At 39.4% G+C, this 25,321-nt stretch overlaps 2 protein-coding genes and 1 pseudogene across 2 annotated transcripts in view; 1 reads left to right on the forward strand and 2 right to left on the reverse strand.

Annotated features, from left to right (window-relative positions):
* The window catches only part of Nudt6 (nudix hydrolase 6), a 39,042-nt gene extending 16,551 nt beyond the window's left edge, over positions 1-22,491 (forward strand). The window contains 4 exon segments of the mRNA XM_017802248.2: positions 3,477-3,485; positions 17,726-17,771; positions 21,894-22,043; positions 22,046-22,491. Coding sequence (XP_017657737.1) covers positions 3,477-3,485; positions 17,726-17,771; positions 21,894-22,043; positions 22,046-22,332 — 492 coding nt within the window. The 3' untranslated portion in view covers positions 22,333-22,491.
* On the reverse strand, positions 15,088-16,125 carry LOC103746959 (annotated as a pseudogene).
* Fgf2 (fibroblast growth factor 2) overlaps positions 20,629-25,321 on the reverse strand; it is an 89,964-nt gene continuing 85,271 nt past the window's right edge. Inside the window, exon 3 of the mRNA XM_008849228.3 lies at positions 20,629-22,864. Within this exon, the coding sequence (XP_008847450.1) occupies positions 22,679-22,864 (186 nt within the window). The 3' untranslated portion in view covers positions 20,629-22,678. The remainder of the gene's footprint in view (positions 22,865-25,321) is intronic.

Below are 25,321 nucleotides of genomic sequence, written 5' to 3' on the forward strand. Positions count from 1 at the left end.
CAATTCCAAATGGATCAAAGACCTCAATTTAAAGCCTGAAACTCTGAAACTGTTAGAAGAAAACATTGGGAAAAATCTACAAGATATAGGTGTAGGAAAGGATTTTCTAAACTTGACATAAATTGCTCAGGAAACAAGGTCAAGAATCAACAAATGGGACCTCATCAAACTAAAAATCTTCTGTACATCAAAGGCAGCAACCAGGGAAATTAAGAGGAAACCCACAGAATGGGAGAAAATCTTCACCAGCGACACATCTGACAGAGGATTAACATCCAGAATATACAACGAACTCAAAAAACAATCCAGAGAGGAAATAGCCCAATTAAAAGATGGGCTAAGGAGCTGAACAGAGAGTTCTCAAAAGAAGAAGTAAAGATGGCTAAGAAGCATCTTAAAAGATGTTCAACATCACTGATAATTAGGGAAATGCAATTTAAAACCACTTTAAGATTTCATATTACCCCAGTCACACTGGCTAAGATCAAGAGGTGTGGAAAATCTTGTGACTGATTTTTCCTTTTGCCTTACATACCTATCATGCTGGAATGCATTGCTTCCTGTTTAGAAACTGAAACTTATCATGCTAATAGGGCATCTGGCCCGCTAGAGTGTAATAGGATACTAGTTTGCCATGCTAATAGGTATCCCATATGCTGTGTTATGATTGGACTATTACCCTTATATAAGCCCATACTTTCTTGCAATAAAGCAGATCTGTGTCACTGAACCTGGTTTCCTGCACATGAATGTGGCGACACTGGCACAGACTCCTCACCAACCCAGGGCTCTGGACCAGACAACTGATCAGAGGAACTAAGAGAGCAGGAGAGTGGCCATAGCTGGAGGAGAGCAGCCACAGCCGGCAACCACAAAGAGAAGAAATGATACCAAATGTTGGAGAGGATGTGGGGAAAGGGGAACACTCATCCACTGCTGGTAGGGCTGCAAACTTCTTCAACCCCTATGGAAAGCAGTGTGGAGAACTCTTTAAAAACTACAAATGAACCTACCATTTGACCCAGTTATACCACTCCTTGGCATATACCCAAATAACTCATACTATTGCAGAGACACTTGTACATCTGTTCTAGTTTGTCTCTTCATTGCTGTGACAAAATACTCTGACTACTACCAGCTTGGGGAGGAAAGGGTTTATTCAACTTACATCTCCCAGGTCACAGTTCATCCGATGGAGTTTTACTCAGCAGTAAGAAAGATGAAAACATGAAAATTGCAGGTAAATGGATGGAACTAGAAACTGTTATACTAAATAAAGTAACACACATGGAGGAACATTGCTTACTGACTTGCTCCCCTCGCCCCTGCTCAGCCTGCTTTCTTATGTAACACAGGCCCACCTACCCAGGGGTGGCACCACCCACAGTGTAAGTGTGCAACCACACGTAATTAGAGGAACCAGGATAATGGAAGGGAAACAGGGAGGTAAAGGAAAAGAAATAACTGGAAAGAGAAGAACAGTAGGAAACAGGCCTTAATAAAGGAGATATGGATAAAAATTGGGTTAGTTTAAGGGAGGGGGGAGGGAAGGGTATACAAGGAACCAAGGGGATAATGGGAAAGAAGGAGCTCAAGAGAGGTAGGACAATAGGAGAAAGGTATTAGTAAGGGAGAATGGGGGACATAGGGGGCACATTAAGTGGGAAAACCATAATGGAGAGGTGAGACAATGCGAGAGATAAACAATGCCTAGCTAGTTTTGAAAAGCAGGTAAATGGATGGAACTAGAGACTGTAATACTAAGTGAAATAACATAGACTCAGAAAAAAAATCGACATATGTTCTCCCTCATATGTGGATCCTAGAACTAAATCCTGATAAGTGAGTATTTGCCCAAGATTTATCAAATGACACACAGTAATTAAAAATACCAGACTGGTAGAACTAACCTTCATGGGTAAATGAAAATGAACCGGGGAGATCAAGGAAAAGAACCTGAAAGAGAAGAACAGTAGGAAACAGGTGTTAATAAGGGAAACAGGCCTTAACAGGGGAGATATGGATAAAATTGGGTTAGTTTAAGGGAGGGGGGAGGGAAGGGTATACAAGGAACCTAGAGTACCAAGGGAAAGAAGGAGATCAAGAGAGGTAGGACCATAGGAGAAGGGTATTATTAAGGGAGAAAGTGGGGAAATGGGGGCACCTTAAGTAGGAAAACCATGATGGAGGTATGAGACAATGAAAGAGATAAATAATGCCTAGGTAGTTTTGAAAACCAGAGGGAACCATATTATTCCAGCCTACTGACCAATTTTACATATCAGATCAAGAATTATATGTCTAGGTAAGGTTTATCTGATAACAATTGGTATTTGCCCAAGATTTATCTACATGGCACACAGCAATTAAAAGTACCAGACTGGTGGAACTAACCTTCTTGGATGTTTAACAGACATACTTTGAGGCCTATACTACTTTTGTCAGAGGGACATAAAGGACAGCTTTTGCCCCCCCTAGGTCGACTAGTTGCAGGGGACTATGAGCATCTCCCAAAATGTCCTGTAATTGTAGTGGGTCACCTGTCCTCTTGATCAAGGAGGCCGAGGAGACCCCATGAGATGGACTTGAACCAGTGTCCAGTCTACAAAGAGGAGGGTCAACACAGAGGAAATATTTCCTCCATGGTTCCAAGCGAAGCCAGCCATGGTCGAGCAGGACCTTTGACTTATCTTCACATAGATGGAACTGGTAAAAGAAAGGAGCCAGGGTCTCCTCCCAAGCCCATGTAACCCCTGAGGGATAGATCCTCAAATGATCTTAAGAGTAAAGTAAATTGGTTTATCTGGGCCAACTGTATGGTCTTAAACACCCAAAAGAGAAAGTATAACCAAAGATTAAAGGAGTCAATATAATTTTTAAGAGTCCATATGCATAGCTAAAGGGTACATAACAACAAGCAAAAATGCCAGATAGGAGATACCTTCTTTTGAGTTGTTGGCCAGGGTGGCCCAAGGGACTCCCAGATAGTAACAGTAAAGGAATATTGAAATCTGATTGCTGCTAGATGAGGAACAGCTGACCTTCCTAAAACAAAGACCTTAGATAGGCTGACTAGATTCACCAAATGGACAAGTAATGGAGAACGGCTGGGGGTGCTGACCACACAGCAGACAGTAGCATGGATAGCAGAGTATAAGGGCTCTAGTGGGGGGAGGGAGGTTATGGGAGGGTGAGGAATGGCTGGGGGTGCCATCCACACAGCAGACATTAGCAGGGATAAAAGAGTATAAGGACTCTATTGGGGGGAGGGAGGCTATGGGATGGTGCCATCTGGGAAGTGGGTGTATAGTTTAATAAAATGATTTGGGATATTCTGTGTGATATACACAAACACACAAAAAAATCCACAAATTAAAAGGGTGTATTTGTTGAATATGATGGTTTGTGATGTTCTGTGTGCTATACACAAAAAAAATCAAGAAAGTTTTAAAAATGTATTATATTTGAGAAGGAAGCATAAAAATGTATATCATGTTAATTAGTAGAGGTGATAAACCATTCACCAACATCTCAGTGTTAGTAGCAAAAACAATGAGTCTTTCTGTAAGAAACAGTATATTTTAAAATGAAATGTAGATCTTTTTTTAAAGGTTAAAAACTCATTCAATTTTATGTCTTTCAGGTCTTATACTGAGTTCAATGTTGTATAACTGTATTAATTCAACAGTGAACCTAAAAATTTACAGCCACTTTTGAAAGAGATATATCTTTGCTCTGGAAATAAAAACTCATTCATTGTTATGTCTTACAGGGCTTATACTGAGTTCAATATTGTATAACTGTATTAATTCAACAGTGAACCTAAAAATTTTATAGCCTCTTTTGAAAGAGCTGTATCTTTATTGAGCATATTAAAGCTGTAATAATATGCTTCTTCTAAAAAAATAAAAAAATAATATAAAAATGTAGGAAACAGCATATTTTAAAATGAAATTGAGATCTTCTTTAAAGGGTACAAACTCATTCAATTTTATATCTTACAGGGTTTATAGTGAGTTCAATATTGTATAACTGTATTAATTCAACAGCAAACCTAAAAATTTTATGACCACTTTTGAAAGAGATGTACACTTGCTCTGGAGTGTGTTACTGAATATGTTAAAGCTGTAATGAAATGCTTCTTCTAATCATGTGGTTATTAAATTTAAAAAAAATAATAATGATAATTCTTCAAAGCATAAAAATTTGCTCCTTAATAAATAGTAGATGTGCAATACATTACCATTGAAATCTACCTGATGACTTTAAATCCATGCTCAGATGCCAAGGAACTCAGAAAGTAACCGAGTGTGACTAGTATTAATCAGATATATGGAGATTAGAAACACATTTGCAAACATCTTAGTGTCAATTGCATTAAAAATGAATTTTTCTGCATGAAACTATGTATTTTAATAATGAATTGGAGATCTTTTTTAAAGGTTAAAACCTCATTTAATTTTATGTCTTACAGGGTTTATACTTATAGGGTTTATAATTTTATATCTTACAGGGTTTATACTGAGTTCAATATTGTATAACTGTATTAATTCAACTGTAAACTAAAATTCACAGCCAATTTTGAAAGAGATGCATCTTAGCTCTGGAAATTTTATTGAATATGTCAATGCTGTTGGAATGAAATGCTTCTTCTAACTATGTGGTTATTAAATAATTAAAAAAAGAAAACAGTGTGATTTGTTTTATTTTTATTTTTCATGTATGAGTGTTTTGCCTGCATGTATGTAAGTGTACCTATGTATGTATGCAATGTCTGCAGAAGTCTGAAGAGGGCATCAGATTCCCTGGAACTGTAATTAATGATGGTTGTTAGCCACCATGTGGATGTTAGGAACTGAACCCATGTCTTCTGCAAGAACAGCCAGTGCTCTTTTTAGAACAATATTTATTTATTTATTTATTTATTTATTTATTATTTTTATCTTATGTGTATGAATGTATTGCCTGCATGTACGTAATTTCACCCATGTCATGCAGTGCCCATGGAGGTCAGAAGAAGATGCCAGATCCTCCTGGAACTGGAGTTACAGACAGTTGTTAGCCATCATGTGGGTGCTGGGAATCGAACCCAGGTCCTCTGCAAGAGCAGTCAGTACTGAGCTGAGCTAACTGCTGAGCTATCTCTCCATCCCCGAGACTTTGCTTTTGTAGTATGCTTAAGATGATCTCAACAAGTCAGAGCTGGGGTCACCTGTTAATGCCAAGTGGCACCCAACAAAGCAACCAGGCACAAGACCTGAGAGCACTTCCTTTAGAAAAGAGTGAAAAATTCCTTTTTAAGATTAGAGGAAAGTATTGTGGAATTTTATGAGTAAAGGGTGTGCTGGATCTTTTATTAGAACAAAGACAAAAAATTAATAAATGCAAAAAAGCTAAATTCTATAATTTGTTTTCTTCATGAAGCAACAAATTATTAATATAATAATAAATCACTGGCTTGGTAATATAGAAGATTCTAGATGAGGATCTCAGACAACAGGAGATATGGTATTTTAATGCTAAACTAGGTTGTAGTTCTAGTTCACAAGCCCTAGAGGAACATAAGCTTAAGGTACAGATTCTGATTTCTGTACTTGGATATTCCAGTCCAGTCTGAGGAAAGATAAAAAAAAAAAAAGTATAAGAGAAGGCATAAGCTAGGGATTACTGATGCTTAGAATCAAACCTCTTGGGTCATTATTACTATTTTTTCAATCTAGTGGAAGGGGAGGAGGGGGGCACACAAATGCTATAGTGTATGTATGGAAGTCAGAAATAGGGGACAGCTTTCAGGAGTTGGTTCTCTTTCTACTATGTGGGTCCAAAAACCAAACCTAGGTTGTCAAAACTTGGCAGCAAGCACCTTTGCCCATTGAGCTATCTCTCTGACCCTAGAACTCCTAGTAACCATGACTTTATTCACACAGTACCCATGTGTCCTCAAACAAGTTAGTATACTTTGCTATACCCTCACTTTTATGGGACTAATACACTGACATTGGGTTATTGGGTTTAAATGTGTATAATTCTTAGAGAAACATTAAGCAGTCTCTGGAACATGGTGAGTATTCATTTCATTACACATTAGGTAGCATTTTAGCATTACCATTACATCAAGTGGAGTATTTTTTATGTAAAAGGATGGAAGACAGGCCATGCTGTTGATCGTATGAACACACTAGCTCATCACATAGTTTAGAATTTTACCAACTGCTTAGAACTGAGACTCAAGCAGTTTTAGAGGAGGAATCTTAAACTCTTTAAACCTAAATGATACCAAAAAATGTCACAAATCAATATAGCTAATAAAACAAATCGGATTTCCCCAGATGAAAGGCTTAATCAATGAAATGATCACAAATTTGTGAGCTGCTTTTCATTTTCTATCTCCTGTTTTCTCCCTTTAAGTAAGTTCATACTTCCAGGTCCAATCAGGTCACTGAAGTCATGTCAAAAGCTGACCCTTGCTCTTAGGAAGCATCTGTCTCCCTATTACAGCATCTTTTTTTTTTAATGATAAATAGAGGATATGATGGGGGTGTCCAATATCTTATCAGTTTGTCTAAAAACAAAGCTTTCAGGGCTGGAGAGATAGCTCAGTGGTTAAGAACACTGACTGCTCTTAGAGAAGACCCGGGTTTGAATCCCAGCACCCACATGGCAGCTAATAACTGTCTGTAACTCCAGTTCCAGGGGATCTGACACCCTCTCTGTCCTCTGCGGGCATTGCACAACACAGGTGCACTTACCTACGTGCAGGCAATACACATATACACATTAAAAAAAAAGAAAAAAAAAGCTTTCAGTACAATTTCAAAATGGAACCCAAAAGATGGGTTATGAGATAGATTTCTACATTTGATAAAGTAAGGCATAATATGCTTTATAAATTAATGTTGAGCCTAAGCTAGACACAGAAGGGTGGAAACCCTGAATTCTATACCCAGTAATCAACAGTGTGCAGAAATCGGGAACCATGCCACTGGCCTTCCAGCCAGCATAGCTGAGAAGTGATGCATGCTCCAAGAAGCACTCATCCAGGAAGCCAGAGGTCACAGTGCTCACCAGTGAAATGCCCACAAACATTTTATGAATGAAGAGTAAAATAGTGCTGGGTTATGAGTGTTAACTCCTCATTCCTCAGTTTTTATACAAAGATGGATACGTATAGCCAAATTCTACAAAGAGAAGAAGCCCGTCAGTGTAAGAAAACTGTCCTGTGCCATCTTAGAGACATTTTATTTTTTAAATTTTTTATTGAATTTTTGTATATTTCATACAGAACATCTTAGTCATCTTTATACCTCCTTCCCCAAGAACCCCACAGGAATTCATACATTCTGTCATTTGTATAAGGCCTATCATGTCCAGTTAGTGTCCCCAGATGTCCCTCAATGCAAGTTTACCCCCTGATGTCTAGTCAGCTTATCTAGACTCCCTCCCCTTAAGAAGATCAGCTCTTCCTCACCCAGCAGTAATCACCTGCCAATAATTCTTCGACCAAGATCGAGGCCTTCTGACAATTTCCACAGTTTTGTGCTTGGTTTTTGTCTGCTTGAGTCTGCATGGGTTTTATACATGCTGACACCATTGCTGTGGGTTCATATGAGAAGGGTCCCAGGAGCCTGAAGGACTTTTTTCCATATAGTCAAGCACATCCTCCCTGGTTCTTGAAATCTTTCCACCCCCTCTTCCAAAAGAGTCCCTGAGCCCTGTGTGGGTGGATTTTAATGTAGTTGTCCTGTCCAATGACCCACACTCTATAGACTTATTCTTTATGTTTTGGCCATTTGTGACCTTTTATGTTCCTGACCCTCTGTTGCATAAGGTAGCTTAATTGATGAGAATTGAAAGATGCATTAGTGTTCCCTTTATCCCTTGTTCTATGTTCCATGAGCCTTAGGTTGCATGGTAGATGTGCCACTTAGGCTTGGACAATTCAGAGACAATCTGTGTGTATGACCAGTTGTGGAGCTCTGTAATAATCTTTGTTGAAAAAGAAACTTCTTTGATAGGTGGTGACTGGGATGCTTGTCTGTAAGTTTAAGGACCATATTTTGCATATAGTAAGAAATTACATTTGTCTAGGGATGTGATACCCTTGGGGTTTTCCCTAAGATCTATAACCTCTCCAGCAATGTGTATTTTGCTAGGTTACATACCACACAGGATTTTCCTCCCAAAGAGTGGACTGTAAGACCAATTAGGTAGGTGTTGATTACCCCCAAGATAAAAGTGTCATTTACTGTGCTAATCACTGATGTGGTTTTTAGCCCTTGAAGTTGGGGTTGGACCATCAATTGATGTTTTCCATCAACTACCAGCCTGTGTAGTGCTTTCCAAAGCTATGAGAGCTAGCCTTCAGGGGAGGTACATTCCAGGTCAGTTCCAGCTCCATTTTTCCAAATTCTGTGTCCAAAGAATGTCCTATCTTCAGAAATAGGGTCTTACCATCAAATTCTGAGAGGCATTCAAGGGCTGTGGCAATAGCCTGTGTAATTTGGGGAGTCTCTTAGGCTACTCTGACCAACAACTTAAAGGAAGGTTTCTCCTGTCTGGCACTGTTTCTTGTTATGTAGCCTTCAGTTACACACATGTGGAGATATTATATGTGTAGGTTTTCAGTAGATTCTTGGACTAATATAATCCTCTCTTTTTTTTATACTAGCTAGGCATTATTTCTCTCTCCTCTCTTTCTCCCTGCCTAACCCTTCATGCCCTCCCCAATTAAAGTGTTCCCATTTTCACTGTTTCTCCCTTGATAATTCCTGTCTGCTATGGTCCTACCTCTCTTGAGCGCCTTCTTCACCTTTACCTCATAGTTCCTTGTATGGCCCTCTGTCTCCCCGCTGCCATATACCTCCCTCACATTTTACACATTTCTCCCTTCTCCACCTGTATCCCACTCTTCTTCTCTCTCAGGTTCATTCTTTCCCTTTACCTTCCTGGTTTCCTTCCATTTTCCTGGCTCCTTGTATTTACCTCAGATATGTACTCACATATAAGGATTTGGTGCTTGGATCCACAAATGAGAGAGAACATACATCATTTGGTCTTCTGAGTGTGTGTTACTTCACTTAGTATAAATTTCTAGTTCCATCCATTTGCCTGCAAATTTCATTATTTCATCTTTCTTTACTGCAGAATAGAACTCCATACTACATTTTTGTTAACCACTCATCAGTTGAAGAACATTTAGGTTGCATCCATCTCTTAGCTACTGTGAAAAGAGCAGCAACAAACATGGGTGTACAAGTGTCTCTACAATAGGATGAGTTCTTTGGGTATATGCTAAAGAGTGGTATAACTGGGTCAAATGGTAGGTTCATTTGTAGTTTTTTAAGAGTTCTCCACACTGCTTTCCATAGGGTTATAACAAGCTTGCAGTCCCACCAGCAGTCCACTGAGTAGAACACAATTTAAATTCATTATCCATTCATCCCTTGAGGGACACTTAGGTTGCATCCATCTCTTAGATAATGTGAAAACAGCAGCAAAAAACATGGTTGTACAAGTATCTCTGCAATAGGATGAGTCTTTTGGGTATATGCTCAGGAGTGGTATAACCAAGTCATATGGTAGGTTCATTTTTAGTTTTTTAAGCATTCTCCACACTGCTTTCCATAGGGGTTGCACAATTTTGCATCCCATCAGCAGTGAATGAGTGTTCTCCTTTCTCCACATCCTTGCCAGTATTTGGTATTGTTTTTTTCTCTTAATCTTAAACAGACTGACTGGGGTAAGATGAAATCTTAAGGTGGTTTTAATTAGCAATTCCCTAATTACTAATGATGTTGGACACTTTAAGATGTTTCTTAGTCATTTTTATTTCTTCTTTTGAGAACTCTGTTTAGATCTTTAGCTCATCTTTTAATTGAGTCATTTGTTTAATTGCTTGTTTTTTGAGTTCTTTAAAAAAATTTTTTAAATTTTATGTGTATGAGCATATTGCCTGCATGTATGTGAGTGCACCCGTGTCGTGCGATGCCGCAGAGGTCAGAAGAGGACGTCGGATTCCCCTGAACTGGAGTTAAGGATGGTTCATAGCTGCCATGTGGGCGCTGGGAATCGAATCCGGGTCCTCTGCAAGAGCAGTCAGCTCTTAACTGCTGCTCCATCTCTCCAGCCCCTTGAGTTCTTTATATATACTGGACACCAAACCTCTGTCAGATGTGTTGCTGGTGAAGATTGTTTTCCCACTCTGTGGGTTTTCTCTTCACTTTCTTGATTGTTCTGTTGTACAGAAGCTTTTAGTTTAATTCCTGGGCAACTGATGTCCTATTTAGAAAGTCCTTTCATACACCTGTATCTTTTAGGCTACTGCCAATGTTTTCTTTTAACAGTTTCAGAGTTTTGAGTTTCACATGGAGGTCTTTGATCCATTTGGACTTAACTTTTGTGCAAGTTGAAAGATAAGGGTCTAGTTTCATTCTTTGATAAATGAGATCCAGTTTTGCTAGCACCATTTGTGGAAGATGCTGTTTTTCCTTCATTGTGTGTTCTTGGAACCTTTGTCAAATATCAGGTGGCCGAAATTGCATGTGCTCATGTTTGAGTCTTCAATTATATTCCAGTGATCTGTGTGTCTATTTTTGTGCCAGTACCATGCTGTTTTTATGACTATTTCTCTGTAATACAGTTTGAGATCTGGTATAGTAATCCCCCTAGCATTGCTCTTTGCACTCAGGGTTGCTTTGGCTAAGCAGAGTCTTCTGTACTTCCATCTGAATTTTAGGATGATCTTTTTAAATTCTGTGAAGTATGTCATGGGATTTTGATTTTGATTGCATTGAATCTATATATTGCTTTTGGTAGGATAGTCATTTTCACAATATTAATTTTTCCAATCCATGAGCATGGGAGGTCCTTCCCATCTTCTGGTATGTTCCTCAATCTCTTTCTTTAAAGATTTGAAAATTTCAGGGCTGGAAAGATGGCTCAGCAGTTAAGAACACTGGCTGTTCTTGCAGAAGACATGGGTTCAAATCTCAGCACCTACACAGCAGCTAACAAGTGTCCATAACTCCAGTTCTGGGGATCCAACAGCCTCTAATCTCCTCCATGGGCATTGCATGACATGGGTGCACTTACCTACATGCAGGCAATACACACACATAAAAATAATTTAAAAAAATTTTTTTTTAAAGATTTGAAATTTTCATTGTAGAGATTTTGATGTCTTTGGTCAGGTTTATTCCAAGATTTTTTTTTCCAAGTCTGTTGTGAATGGGAGGATTTTCCTGTACTCTTTCTCCAATTGCTTGTTTTTGGTATTTAAAAAGGCTACTGTTTTTTGTAGATTAATTTTGTAACCTATCACTTTACCGAAAGTGTTAATTATATCTAGGAGTTTTCTGATAGAATTTTTTGAATATCTTAGAGTACCATAACATCTGCAAAAAGATAATTTGATCTCTTCTTTTCTAATTAGTTAGTACTCCTTTAATTTCCTTCTGTTGTCTTATTGCTCTAGCAACAGTTTCAATCATTGTATTGAAAAGGAGTGGAGATAGTGGACAGCCTTGCCTGGTTCCTAATTTTAATGGGAATGCTTCCAGATTTCCTCTGTTTAGAATCATGTTGGCTGTGGGTTTGTTACATATAGCTTTAATTATGTTGAGGTATATTCATTCCAGTCCAATTCCCTTTAGAACTTTCTTCATAATTCCATGCTGAATTTTACCAGAGGCCTTTTCTGCACCTATTGAGATGACCATGTGATTTTTGCCTTTTAGTCCACTTATATGATTTATGACTTTTATTGACTTATGTATATTGAACCATCCCTGCATATCTGGAATAAAGCCTACTTGATCATGGTAATCTTTTTGATGTGTGTAAGAAATTTAATACTTTGCAAGTATTTTGTTTTGAATTTTTGCATCTATGTTCATTAAGGATAGGAGTCTATATTTTCTTTTTTGGTTTAGAGTGATGCTGACTTCATAAGAACAAATTTAGGAGTTCTCCCTCTATTTCTAGATTTTTGAATACTTTAAGTAGTATTGGTTGTAGATCTTCTTTAAATGTCTGGTAGAATTCACTGTAAGTTTATCTGAGCCAGGGATTTTTTAGTCAGGAGGTTTTGTATTACTGTTCTAATTTCTGCATGTTTTTGGTCTGTTTAAACTGTTGATCTCTTCTTGGTTTAGTTTTGGTGAGTCCCATGATTTTAGCAATCTATCCATTTCTTTTAGGTTTTTCAATTTAATAGAGTATAGGTTTTTAAAGTATTCCCATATAATGTTCTGGATCTTTTGGTGTCTGTTGTAATGTTTCCCCTTTCATTTCTGGTTTTCTTGATTTGGATGTGCTCTTTCTTTCTTTGGTTAACTGGGCTAAGTGTCTGTCTATCTTGTTTAGCTTTTCAAAGAACCAGCTCTTAGATTTATTGATTCTTTGTATTGTTTTCTTTGTTTCTATTTCGTTAATTTCTACTCTGATTTTTGTTATTTCTTCTCCTCTGCTGGGTTTGGGTTTCAATTGTTCTCACCTTTCCAGAGTCTTGAGTTGTAGGGTTAAGTCATTTATTTGTGCTGTTTCTGATTTTTTAAATGTAGGCACTTAGAGCTATAAATTTCCCTCTTAGGACTGCTTTTAAAGTGTCCCAGGGGTTTTGTTGTGTTGTATTATCCTTTTTGTTAAGTACCAGGAATAGTTTTATTTCTTTCTTAATTTCTTCTTTGACTAAGTCATCATTCAGGAGTGTGTTGTTTAATCTCCATGAGTTTGTGTAGTTAGTAGGGCTTCTTTCAGCTTTATTGCATTATGGTCTGATAGGATGCATAGAATTGGTTCAGGTTTTTGTATTTGTTGATGTTTGTTTTGTGACCTAGTACGTGGTCAATTTTAGAGACAGTTCCATTGGGTGCTGAATAGAAAATATATTCTTTGTTGCTTGGGTGGAACATTAGGTTCGTTTGATATATGGTGTCATTTAATTCAGATGTCTCTTTAGTCTTTGTCTAGTTGACTTGTCTAATGGAGACAGTGGGGTATTGAAGTCCCCTTCTATTATTGAGTTGGGGTTAATCTGTATTTTAAAATCCTGTAGTACTGTTTTTATGAAATTGGTTGCACCAGAGTTTGGTGCATATATGTTCATGATTGTAATATCTTCTTGGTTAGTTTTTCCTTTGATTAAAAATGATGTGACCCTCTTTATCTGATTAGTTTGAAGTCTGTTTTGTCATATATTAGAATTACAACCCTTGCTTGTTTCTTAGTATCATTCGAGTGGGACATTCTTTCCATCCTTTCACTTTAAGGTAGCGCCTGTCCTTGAAGGTGAGATGAGTTTCTTGAAGACAACAAAAGGATGGATTTTGTTTCTTAATCCATTCAACTAGCCTGTATCTTTTAACTGGGGAGTTCAGTACATTGATATTTAAAGTTATTATTGAAAGATGTGCATTACTTGCCATCATTTTAATTTCTCTTTGCATTCTTCATCTAATTTTGGGTTTCCACAATCATACCTTCATTTAGTTTCTATCTGTTGCCCTTTGGGTGTAGTTCCTTTTTCCATTCTTTGTATTGCTTCAGGTATTCTTTGAAGGGCTGGTTTTGTGGACATTCTTACAGCCTATTCATGTTGTGGACAATTTTTCTTTCCCTGACAACTAGAGTAGACACTTTTGCTGGGTAAAGTATTTTGGGTTGGCATCTATGGTCATTTAGAACTGGGACTACTTTGGTCTAGGCTCTTCTGGATTTCATAGTTTGCATTGATAAGTCAGCTGTAATTCTATCAGAATTTCCTTTATATGTGCCTGTTTTTCTTTTGCAGCTTCAGTATTCTTTGTTCTGTACATTTAGTGTTTTAACTATGATATGCCATGGGGAGTTTTTTTTTTTTTCTGGTCCTGTATATTTGGTGTTCCATGTGCTTCTTGTATTTGTATGGGCATGTCTTTCCTTCATTTTGGGAAAATTTCTTCTACAATCCTGTTTAAGATCCGATCAATACCATTAACCTGAAATTCTTCTTCCTCTATGAATTTGACATGTAGGTTTGGTCTTTTCATGGTGTCCCACATTTCCTGCATATTTCATTTCTGTGTTTTAAAATTTTTTTCATAATCTTTGCTTGAACAGTCCAATTCTTCAAATTTATCGTCTGGTCTTGATATTCTGTTTTGCATTTCATTCATTCTATCGTGAGGCTTCCTCCTGTTGTTTCAAATTGGCTTATTGAGTTTTTCACTTCTTTCTTCATTTCAGCCTGTGTTTTCTTCAGTATTTCTATCTCTTGTGAATTCAGTCAGAAGTTTATCCCTATGCTCTTTTATTTTTTGGTTTTTTTGTTCTTTAAATTTGTTGAATTCTTTGATTGTGTTTTTTTTTAAAAATAGTGGCAACTCATATTTATTAGAATTATGCACAATCATATCTTATATTCTGAAATCTATACATGATCACATAAATGAACAGGTGTTTCTTGGTGGGAAGGACAGATGTGGCTGTTGGTCAGGCTGTTGGCCTTCCTTCCACCATGGGAGGAAGAAACAAGTCTCACCACAGGGTTAGCTGGGCCATAACACAGCAAGCGAGAGGTTGCATGTGATTAGAGGACAAGACCAATGGGGCTGGCTGGGGACAGGTGCCCAAGGTTAGGATCTATCAGGCAGGACCTGGCTGTAGGGAGACTGGGTCCTGGCAGGCTCATGGGACAAATAGGTCCAGGACTCTGGCTTTTAGCACAGGATGAAGAAGGAGCCACAGGCAAGACCCAGGGGACAGTGCAGGGCAGAAGGACCCCTCACACTGAGACAACAGGAGACAGGAGATATGAGCTCTGGCCATGTATGGTGTCACATTAGTCAAGACACTTGGTGAACACACCTATACAAGACACCTCTCCAGGAGTGGCCAAGCAGGGGCTTGAGTACAGAGCTCCTGCATCCTCAACCAGGCTAGCAAACAGCCAGGGCCACCCAGGCTTGGACTGAGCTGAGATGGCAGTATAGCTGGGGTTATGGTGCTCAGGAGGCTGGTGAACAGAAACGCAACCCCACACTGCTGCATCCCAGGGAAACCCTGCCCCAACACAGGTCCCTGCCACCCTCCTGAAGGTAGAGTCACAGCTCATGCCCACCTGCCAACCAAGTTGCACCACAACTTTTCTACCTGCTCAGTGACCTACATGTCCCCACACCCATGGTCCTCCCTCTGTACCCCCAGGATGTCCTCCTCATCTACATGGTTCACATTATCATCCTCCTTGTCCTCCCTCTTCTTTTCCTCACAGTGCACCTCTATCCTCAGCTGGCCCTGGCCATCTACCACTCCCTCCCCCTTGTCCTGGGGGCCCAGAAGGTGGTGGGTGGCTTTGAGGCCCTTGGTGCTGTGGCTTTCTGTCCCAGGAAAGGATGACTGGATTAGTTGCTGAAGCCCAGATGTAACTGCTACTGTGGTGGTTCACAGCTGCAGGGCTTGAGGGTGATGGAGACTTAACAGGGATCTGCTATGAGGGGATCTTTGGGGCTGTCGGGGAGGGTGGGAACTGCCTCTGATTCAAAAGAAGTCCTTTCAAGGAGTTGATTTCCAACTTGAGTTCATTGATGTTCTAGGACTCCAGAATCCATTTGGTAGATATGGTGGCCTTGGTGGCAGCCAGCTTATAAATCAGTGCCTGGACCTTCTGCTGCTGCTGCACTTGAACAGAGGCCAGCATCGTCTGTACCTGAGTCACTGCCTGGGCCACACTGCCACTCAGCTGAGAGACTTGCCACCATCCTTTCCAGATGCTTCCTGTCCTTTCAGCCTCCCAGGATGAGACGCAGCAGGTACTTCTTGTAGACCTGGTGAAAGCCAAATATAATTCCTGCCATGATGATAGCCAAGGCACTGTAATCTCATGATCAGGGAACCTCCAGATCTGTATGACTGTGAAATGAGGTGAGGGGGCTTGGACAGGAACCACCTGGGTGGCTGAGCCCAAGGATGAAAGCTCATCAGAAGCAGTGCCTGACTGCTGGAAAGCCAGGTCAATCTCTATCTGTCAGCCCTTTCTTCTTAAGAAATGCTGTCCTGGTTGTAAATGGGCTCTGCCAGCACCACATTTTCACTTCTTGAAGAAGAGCTTGGCTGACTCAGATGCTCAGACTGCTCGGAGGACACCATCTTTCTCGGGCCTGACTAATCAACTGGGCCAAATTCCTGACCATGTTTATGACTGTTCTTTTAAATTCTGTGTTCTGGGTTATCTCTAGGGACTTCTTGTAGCACTCTTCTAAAGGACTGGTGGTGTTTGGTAGGAACATATTACTTTGATGTTATTTTTCTGTTGTGATTTTTAGCATGTGAATTTCTTTTGCTGTTTGTGATTCTGGTATGAAATGAAAGTCTTCCTTTGTTGAGTTGAAGTCTACTTCTATTTATATTATTGGTGTGCCTTGGTTGTTTTCTTATTGGGTATGTAAAGCTGGTTGGTCTAGGTTTTAGGTTCTCTCTTTTGATTTTATATTGGAGGGACAAGATGGCTTCAGTTCAGCTACTCAGGAGCTTCCACAGAGTCCCAAGTCAGTCACCAGTCAGGTGCTCTCAGGCTTCCTCCTAAGGTCTGGACCTCTACTAGCAAGCAGTCATAGCACAGTTTGGGAAGCTTGTTAAGAGGACACCTGATTTAGGTGTGCTCAGGCAGACTGCAAAAGTCTGGGCCTCTCTAAAGGGCAGAAAATCCTATACCTGGGGTGTTTGGATGGACTGCAGGTGGTCCCATTGTAGGGGGATAGGCACTGCGCCATTTGGAAAAGCTCACCACTACATCGAGGCTGGATCCAGGCACTCAGGCAGTTTGCAAAGGTCTGGGAGCCAAATGAAGACAAAGAAGCCTATCCCTGAACAGTGGGAAGGGCCACACATGATCACAATGTAGGGGGTGGGGCAAGGCATGATTTGGGGAAGTTCATCACCACAGGGAGACTGGATCCAGGCACTCTCAGGCAACCTGCAAAGGTCTGGGCCCCTACTGAAGGGCATAGAAGCCTAGCACTGGAGCAGTGGGAGGGGCCACATGTGGTCCCAATGTAGGGGTTTGGGCACGATGCAATTTAGAGAAGCTGGGGGTGTAGGGATCTAGTCATTGTCAGGCAGTCAGCCTCTTATAGTCATTTTAAGCTGTTCATCTCTTCTAGACCCACCAAAAAAAAAAAAAAAAAAAAGAAGTATAGAAATGCAAAGGACAAACAAGCAACCAAATTAATTAATTTTATTCACATTACCCATAAAAAGCAATTAATTTTACATAAAATCATTAAGACAGAAATCTTAAGAGTAATATATGTTATTAGAAATGAAATACAGTAAATATATGTGAAAATTAAGAATAGCATACTTCTGTGATTACATTTATTTTAGATTTTCTACTCATAGCAGCATCTGTAAGATTCTCCTATTTGTTTGTAGTTAACTAGCAGCGAATTTTTTAAAATTACACAAACGCAGTAGATATTTCCATCCAAAGTTTCATTCATATAAATTTTATCACATTAACCAAATAACATCACTTCTATCTTCTAAAGAAAAAGGGGGGGAATGTCTTCATTGGTCACCCTCTCTCTCAACAGAGAAGAAATAGTAAGAATGCTCTAAAAAAAGTATATGATTATAAAAAATTAATTTGTACTATCCTGATGAACTATGGGTAGATTGTGTGTGTGTCGGGGTAGGGGGATAATGCCATATAAACTTCATTTTTTGACTCTGCACTGCAGTTGAAAAGATGTGGACATTTCCAGGAGGCCTTTCAGAGCCTGGAGAAGATACTGGTATATAATCATATATTTCTAATAAGCATGAAAATATGCAAAAAAATCACATTAACTTTCTTGCTTTATAGCTAAGAATAAGAATTTAAATTTTCCAATTATTTCAGACCAAGTCAGAAAGGCTCAGGCAGAGTACTTCAGGTCTGATATAAAATTAGCAGCAAATTTTCTAAGGTAATTCATTCCATTCATGTGATTAACTACCTCAATTAACTACCTCTCCTTTTTAGGACTGCTCTGAGATTATTTGAAAAGGAACAACTTCAGGTATTCATCATTATTAAAGATTGTTTCAAATATGACTAAAATTGTATTTTTAAGTTCTTGATCATTCTGTCACAGAAGGGTAAATAATAAATTTTTCTTTTTCAGACAAGGTCTCACATGTAGCCCTGGCTTTTGGGGAACTTTCTATGTAGACCAGGCTGGCCTTGAACTGATAGAGATTTTTTTAAGTGTTACACAGATCAAAATGTCCAATACACATTTATATGGCCAACTTCTAACAATCCATGAGTAAATTAATGACATTCAGATATGTAAAACAAATCTGACCTTTTTGCTGAGATTAGGGTAGGCAGTCTGGGGCCACAAGTGTGGTAGCATATGCCTTTTAATCACAGCCCTAGGAAGGCTGATGCAAAAGAATCACAAGTTTCAGGCCATCCTGGGTTACTTTGACAATGTCTTCAAAAAAGTATTTTGTAGGAATGCGAGTGCTGAAAGCGAAGGCATTTAGTCATGAGGCCACCTTATTCTTAATTATCTCACTTTACCCACCTGACATTAAGAGAGGGTGAGCTTGGTAAGTTCCAGTCTGGCCTTCTCACCCTCCACGCAGGAAAAGCCATCTGCACAAGGTGTACAGTTTCCTTCCTGAGCCAGGCCTTCTCAAATGATTATTTAGCTTTTGAATTTCAGACAGGCTTAGATATCAAGAAAAATAACACATTTCCAAGCTAAATCTGTATAAGTTTAGGTTAAGTATAACTCCAAATCTTTGTTTAAGCCTAGATAATTAAAAATATGCTTTTAAAAAGTATTTATGGTTATCAAAATAACTTACATATCTGAACTAAGAATAAAAGCATCAGTTGGCATCCACTATATTTCAGTGGTGTGATATCAATTAAAGATAAGCCTTAGAAATTCAAAAAAACCCTAAAAGCTAAAAATGATAACTGACAACATAGTTCAAAATAATAATCTCAATGATGAAGCCAGCTCTTCTAGAATATATGGAAGTTATTATGCTGTTTAAACCCTGTTTAGGAACGTTGCCATCACGAACATGTCAGCATTTATACGGGCCATTATTAAATCCCAGTAAATATACCCTAGTTAACCTGGAAACTTGTTTGTTTGAAAATCTTTCATTCTTTGATAATGCTAAGTAAGTCAAACATTAGTATGCAAGGTGTTTTTAAGAAATTAAACAGAGTGCATGCAAAACAGACCGGGGTCCTCAATGTTTGGGTCTAAAGGTATCTGTAAGGTTCAAAGGCACACAATGCCTTTCTAAAATATGTCATCACCACAGCTGAAAACCATCTCCTGCTGCAGCTAAAGGACTCTGAGCCTCAAATCCCACTAGAGATGTTCAGCTGGCTCAGAGGGTACTCCAGGATACCCATGTGCTAAAAGTCCCTTGTCACTTTTTTTCTACCTCAAACCAGTATTTTTATTACATATTACAAAACAGAAATGACACATGTAAATGTCATTATTTTCCTGCCATTAAGCAAATCAATCTGACATATTTAAGCAAAATAAAAAACAAAAACATCTATATTCTTCCCATCTATACAGTGGATGTTATTTCGGTTGTACCTAAAGTCTTAAAATAATGTTATAGGGACAACAGAGTAAATGACTTTATCTTGATAACTTTAAGTTCATATTGAAATTGAGGGAGAGGTTTCCATTCTGAGGTAAAAGAGGAAGATGTCTCACATCCCAGATGCGAATGCACTGGTTTGCCTTTTAAGGTTTGAGCTGGTCAGTGATGTGCTGATTCAAGTTATACTAACTCACACTACTCAGGCAACAATTACTCTCTTAGTGCCATGGTGACAGTGAGTGCTGGACACTTGCTTGCCCTGTCCGATGCCTCTGTTTACTTACAGACATCCTGGGTTTTGATTAATAGTGCCAAGAATCCCCAGGATTCCCGAGGTTATTTTCAGGGCATTTAAAGAATAAAAATATATATTTAAACACGAGTTGGAGGCCACTATATAAATAGTGCCACAATCTTTCCTAATAAATTTAGTGAGATTGTATGCCAGACTAAAAATTTTTTCTTACCAGAGAAAGTTTCTCAACCTAGATTCCTATTGATGCATTCATTCCTGCCCTCTTGTTTTGTGGTGCTCTTAACTAAACCCAGGGCCTGTGCTCACCGAGAGATAATCATTTTATAGCTGAGCTGTTCTCCTAGTCTTGGTGCTTTCAGTTTTTTTAAAACGTAATTTTGGGGACCAAGTATGGTGGCACATGCCTGTATTTCCAGCACTCTGGAGGCAGAGGCAGGTGGATCTCTATGAGTGCAAAGCCAGCCTGGTCTACACAGTGAGTTCCAGGACAGCTGGGGCTACAGGGAAGACCCTGTCTCAAAAACACCAAAAAAAAAAAAAAAAAAAAGTGATTTTTGGTCATGCTTTACCTGTGGGCAAACCTCAGCCCCTGTGTTTTGGAATGCAGCACTCTTCCTATAAGCCTTTCAAAAACCATTTCTTGGCCAGGCGTGGTGGCACAATTATGCCTGTAATTCCAGCACTCCGGAAGCAGACAGGCGGATCTCTGTGAGTTTGAGGCCAGCCTGGTCTACATAGCAAGTTCCAGGTCAGTTGGGGCTACAGGGAGACCCTGTCTCAAAAAGACCAAACAACAACAACAACAACAACAAACCCAACAAAAAAAAAATTTCTTAGCAAGAACATGTCTTGGGGGCTGGTATGTGTCCCGTGGACTGGGAAGATGGTCTACGGTGCAGGGACACAGAGACTGAAGCACTTCTATCTAGTTTTCTTCCTTGACTATGCTTTGCCAGTAGGACTGCTGACCAGGTAAATTTATATACTATTTGACTTCCAGAGAGGCATTCAAAGGTATTTAAACAATCTCTACAACAACCATGAAGCTTCTCAGAAAAGTGGTCAAGAAAGTGAGCTACAATGTATCACAAAGTTTGGTGAAATCCATTTACTCAGTCTTCTTGGGTGTACAGAAAAACTGGACACAAAAGAATGTTGATGGCAATAAAGTTTTTGCCATGGAAATTAATACAAATTGAAAAGACTAATAAAACATGAAAACCCTTGTTTATTATAAAATTCTATATATTTCCAGCAGAAAATGTTTGATGAAACAGCTACTGCATTTTGGTAACTGAAGGAATGAATTCCCAGTTCTTTGGAATCCAGTATCTAGACACAAAAGCAGAGCCAAAATCAAGCAGGATTCACTGGCAACTAGGGCGGTGCCTATAGTGCTGAAGCACCTGCCTGGTGGCTGTGGGGTCTTGAGAGCCCAGAGGGCTAAGTCATTTCAAATCTCTCAAGCATGTTCAGCAAGCCCTACAGATTTCCCTGAGGAAGGACAGGAACTTTCAACTCTGCTGCCTACAACTTCAGGCAGTTTTCAAGGCTATTCTGGGGTAGGGCAATAGTGAAGGATATGTCAGAATATTAACTGCATCTTTGTTTGCAAATATGTTACTATCTTTTGGAAAGAGAAAACAGGGGTTTAAAAAACGGGGCTCCAAAAAATGGGGCTCCAAAAATGTCCAAGTGGACAGGTCTCCAGAGACACTTGATGTTTCAACAACATTTTAAATATAAAGTGTATTTCATAACATCCAGAAAGCAGATAGTCTGAAAACAGTTTTTGTTTTTGTGGTCTTTTTTGAGACAGAGTCTCCCTGTAGCCCCAGCTAGCCTTGACTTTCTATGTAGACCAGGTTGGCCTCCATCTCACAGAGGTTTGTCTGCCTCTGCCTCCCAAGTGGTAGGATTAAAGGCAGGCACCACCACACCCAGCTCAGTTTTATTTTTGAACTTACAGACCTTTGATCAAAACATCTCTAAGAATGAAATTGTTATGTTTCTCTCTTTCATACAGGAGACACAGCAGTCCGAGAAGTTTTTGAAGAGACTGGTGTAAAGTCAGAATTCAGGTCCGTGCTGAGCATCTGACAGCAGCACCGCAGTCCTGGAGCCTTTGGGAAGTCAAACATGTACGTGGTCTGCTGCCTTCAACCCTGTTCCTTCACCACAACTTCTGTCAGCAGGAATGCTTGGGGTGCGAGTGGATAGAGCTCAGCCACCTAGTCAGGACTGAAAATATGACCCCTATCACCAGCAGGGTGGCTAGGCTGCTGCTGTATGGGTACAGAGAAGGGTTTGACAAGATTGATCTCACCATGGAGGAACGCCTCACTGTGTACACAGGCCTGTTTTACAAGCTCTATCACAAGGAGCTGCCTGAGACATACAAAGCCATGACAGGAATGGATAAACTCAAGTGCTTTAAAGTAAACTGCAGGTACAGATTAGTGTAAGACCTGATGTTAATTTTCTGATGTATATCTTCTCCATGATGAAAATTATAAAAGCTTCATATTTTTAAATCCTCTTCAAATAAAGTAAATAAATGACAAAGACTATAGCTCGAATCTTCACCAGGTCAGAACAGAAGCTGTATGAAAGGAGAAAGTCTATATATTTCAAAAAATCGTTGTTCTTTTGCTCTTTTTCTTTACTGAGGTAATGGGTAAGGATCTTCTATTACACACAAAGTTACCTGAACAGGTATACAAACTAAGTTGTACATATTGCTTTCTCTCATTAACAATTTCCAACTTATGCTTCTTTCATGTGAAATGAGATTTGGTGCTGCCATTACAGTCAGCTCTTAGCAGACATTGGAAGAAACAGTATAGCCTTCTGCCCAGGTCCTGTTTTGGATCCAAGTTTATACTGCCCAGTTCGTTTCAGTGCCACATACCAACTAGAGTATTTCCTTGACCGGTAAGTATTGTAGTTATTAGATTCCAATCGTTCAAAAAAGAAACACTCTTCTGTAACACATTTCTGAAAAATAAAGGAAAATTTGTTTTATGCTTTTCATATAAAATTTTGGTGAGAGCACAATACATTCTGCTTAACCTGCAGCAGTGGTCTTGCATAAGATAATCAAATGAATGAGAAAGGTAGATCAAATGTGACAGCTCTGGGAAGGATGGAGGCAGGAACCCAGAGTCGGCATAAGAGCAGCAGTGTTGTCATAGCCCAGGGGCCATTCCAGCCCCATGATAAGCAGACATGGTGTTAGACAGCAACATCACATGAAGACACAGGGACCACACTAGCTCAGAGTTGAAACATCACAGCCTAAATGTTCAGGAATCTGCAGCAGAGGGCCACATGCTGTAGCAAGAGCTCACCAAGGGAAGCCCAGAGCATGGCTGCCTGCAGGTATATCTGGTTAGTGCATACCGGGTCTCATTCCTGAGGCAGCTTACCAGTCAGTGTTTTCACTTTCACATTTCATGGGGTGCAGTAAAGCAAAATGGTAAGACAGACTTCCCATGAAGAAGGAAGTTTATTAATATTCTTCTCATAGGGAGAGAATAAATTCCCTAAGGTTGCAAAATTCCCTAAGAACTGAAGTTGCTTCTAACACATAGCAAAGACTGTTGTGTAGAAAGCAGCTAATGTTACATGATGCCAAAAATACTCTGAAACAGTGTATGACATGAAACTAACAATCTCCAAATGCCAACAGTAGTGAGGATTAAGTAATCTGGAACATACTGGATTCTGAGAAATTAGCAATCCAGAACATACCACTTTCTGAGGAATAAGTAATCCAGAGAACACTGGTTTCTGCAATTCTCCTTTTAAGCAGGAGGAAAAGACCCTGCCTTTTAATTTCTATTCACTGGTATCAGAAAAGAGAAGACCTTCCAAGCAGCTGGGCCCGAAAATAAAATTCTAAGTAATAGAGTCTAAAAGTCTACCATGTTATTTAGGGAAATGTTCAACAATCAGTTTCACAGGCTGACCCTGGGGGTGGGGAATTAACTATCCAAGAAAAAGGGGGAAATCATTGCTGCTTAATAAATATACACAGGTCAACTGAATGGTACTTATGTAGAAAGTTATATACATGCCATGTAAAATTTCTTCATACATATAAATTCAAGATGTATAGGTATAGAAATATATGGTTTTGTATTAATATTATTGCTAGATTCCAGTTTATTTGCATATATTCATAGGAAACCAGATCTAAAATACCTACATTAAAAAGAAATGAACTGGGGCTAGAGAGATGGCTCAGTGGTTAAAAACACTGGCTGTCCTTGCAGAAGACCCAGGTTTGAATCCCAGCACCCATATGGCAACTAACAGCTGTCCGTAACTCCAGTCCCAGGGGGTCTGATGGCCTCTTCTGTCCTCTGTGGGCATTGCATGACATGGATGCACTTACCTACATGCAGGCGATACACTCACACACATAAAATAAAAATAATAAATATTTTTTTTTAAAAAAAGACATGAACCAGGGGCTTTAGAGATGGTTCAATGGTTAGGAACACTGGCTGCTCTTGCACAGGACCCAGGTTTAGTTCCCAGCACCCATACAGCAGCTGCCTACCATCTGTAACTCCAGTTCTAGGGGATCCAACACCTTCTGGCCTTTGCAGACATTGCATGCATGCACATGGTATACTTATATTCACGCAGGCAAAACACTCAAAATAAAAATAAACAAATTGAAAAAATTTATATAAAGACATGAACCAGCAGGGCATGATGGTGAACACCTTCGATTCCAGCACTAAAGAGACAGGGGCAGGTAGATCTCTGAGTTCTAGGCCATGCTGGTCTCCAGGGCTATATAGTGAGACATTGTCTCAAAAAAAAAAAAAAAAAAAAAAAGGAGACCGGCTTGACACTTTGCCCAGATTTTTGGGTTCCAACATAAGGCAAACAATGTTCCACACTCTGAGAAAAGACAAATGACACAGGACTCAGAAAGGCCTGTGAATAACTGTGAGTCATATTAGATCCCGTAAACCTGGCATCTAATATCTCTCTAGAGAACAGTATCTTACTAGATTAACAAGGTGAGTGAAGACACACCCTGTGACCTACCTCTATAGAGAAGAATTTTAGAAGGTTATTTAGTTGGCAGATGGTCATTTGATTTTTTTTTAACATTACTTTATGTGTGTGTATGTATATGAATGTGGATATTCATATTCCAAAGGGTGCCTGTAGAGGTCAGAGGACAACTTGCAGGACTCAGGCCTCTATACTATGTGGCAAGATCCTTTACCCACTGAGCCATCTCCCAGGCCCTGCTTACTGGATTCTGGATTTTTGAAAAGTGAATTACAGCCTTAACTTGTCAATTGTGAAACATATTATTAATGATGCAGATATAGCCCAGGAACCTTACATGGAAGTATGTATTACTCAAGGACCAGCTAGGATACAGGGTAATGCCTCTGTTCAAGAGTCAGATTTTGAGAGATCTAC

Source organism: Nannospalax galili, unplaced genomic scaffold (genome assembly GCF_000622305.1).
Source record: "Nannospalax galili isolate Female #2095 unplaced genomic scaffold, S.galili_v1.0 scaffold64, whole genome shotgun sequence".
Taxonomy (NCBI): Eukaryota; Metazoa; Chordata; class Mammalia; order Rodentia; family Spalacidae; genus Nannospalax; species Nannospalax galili.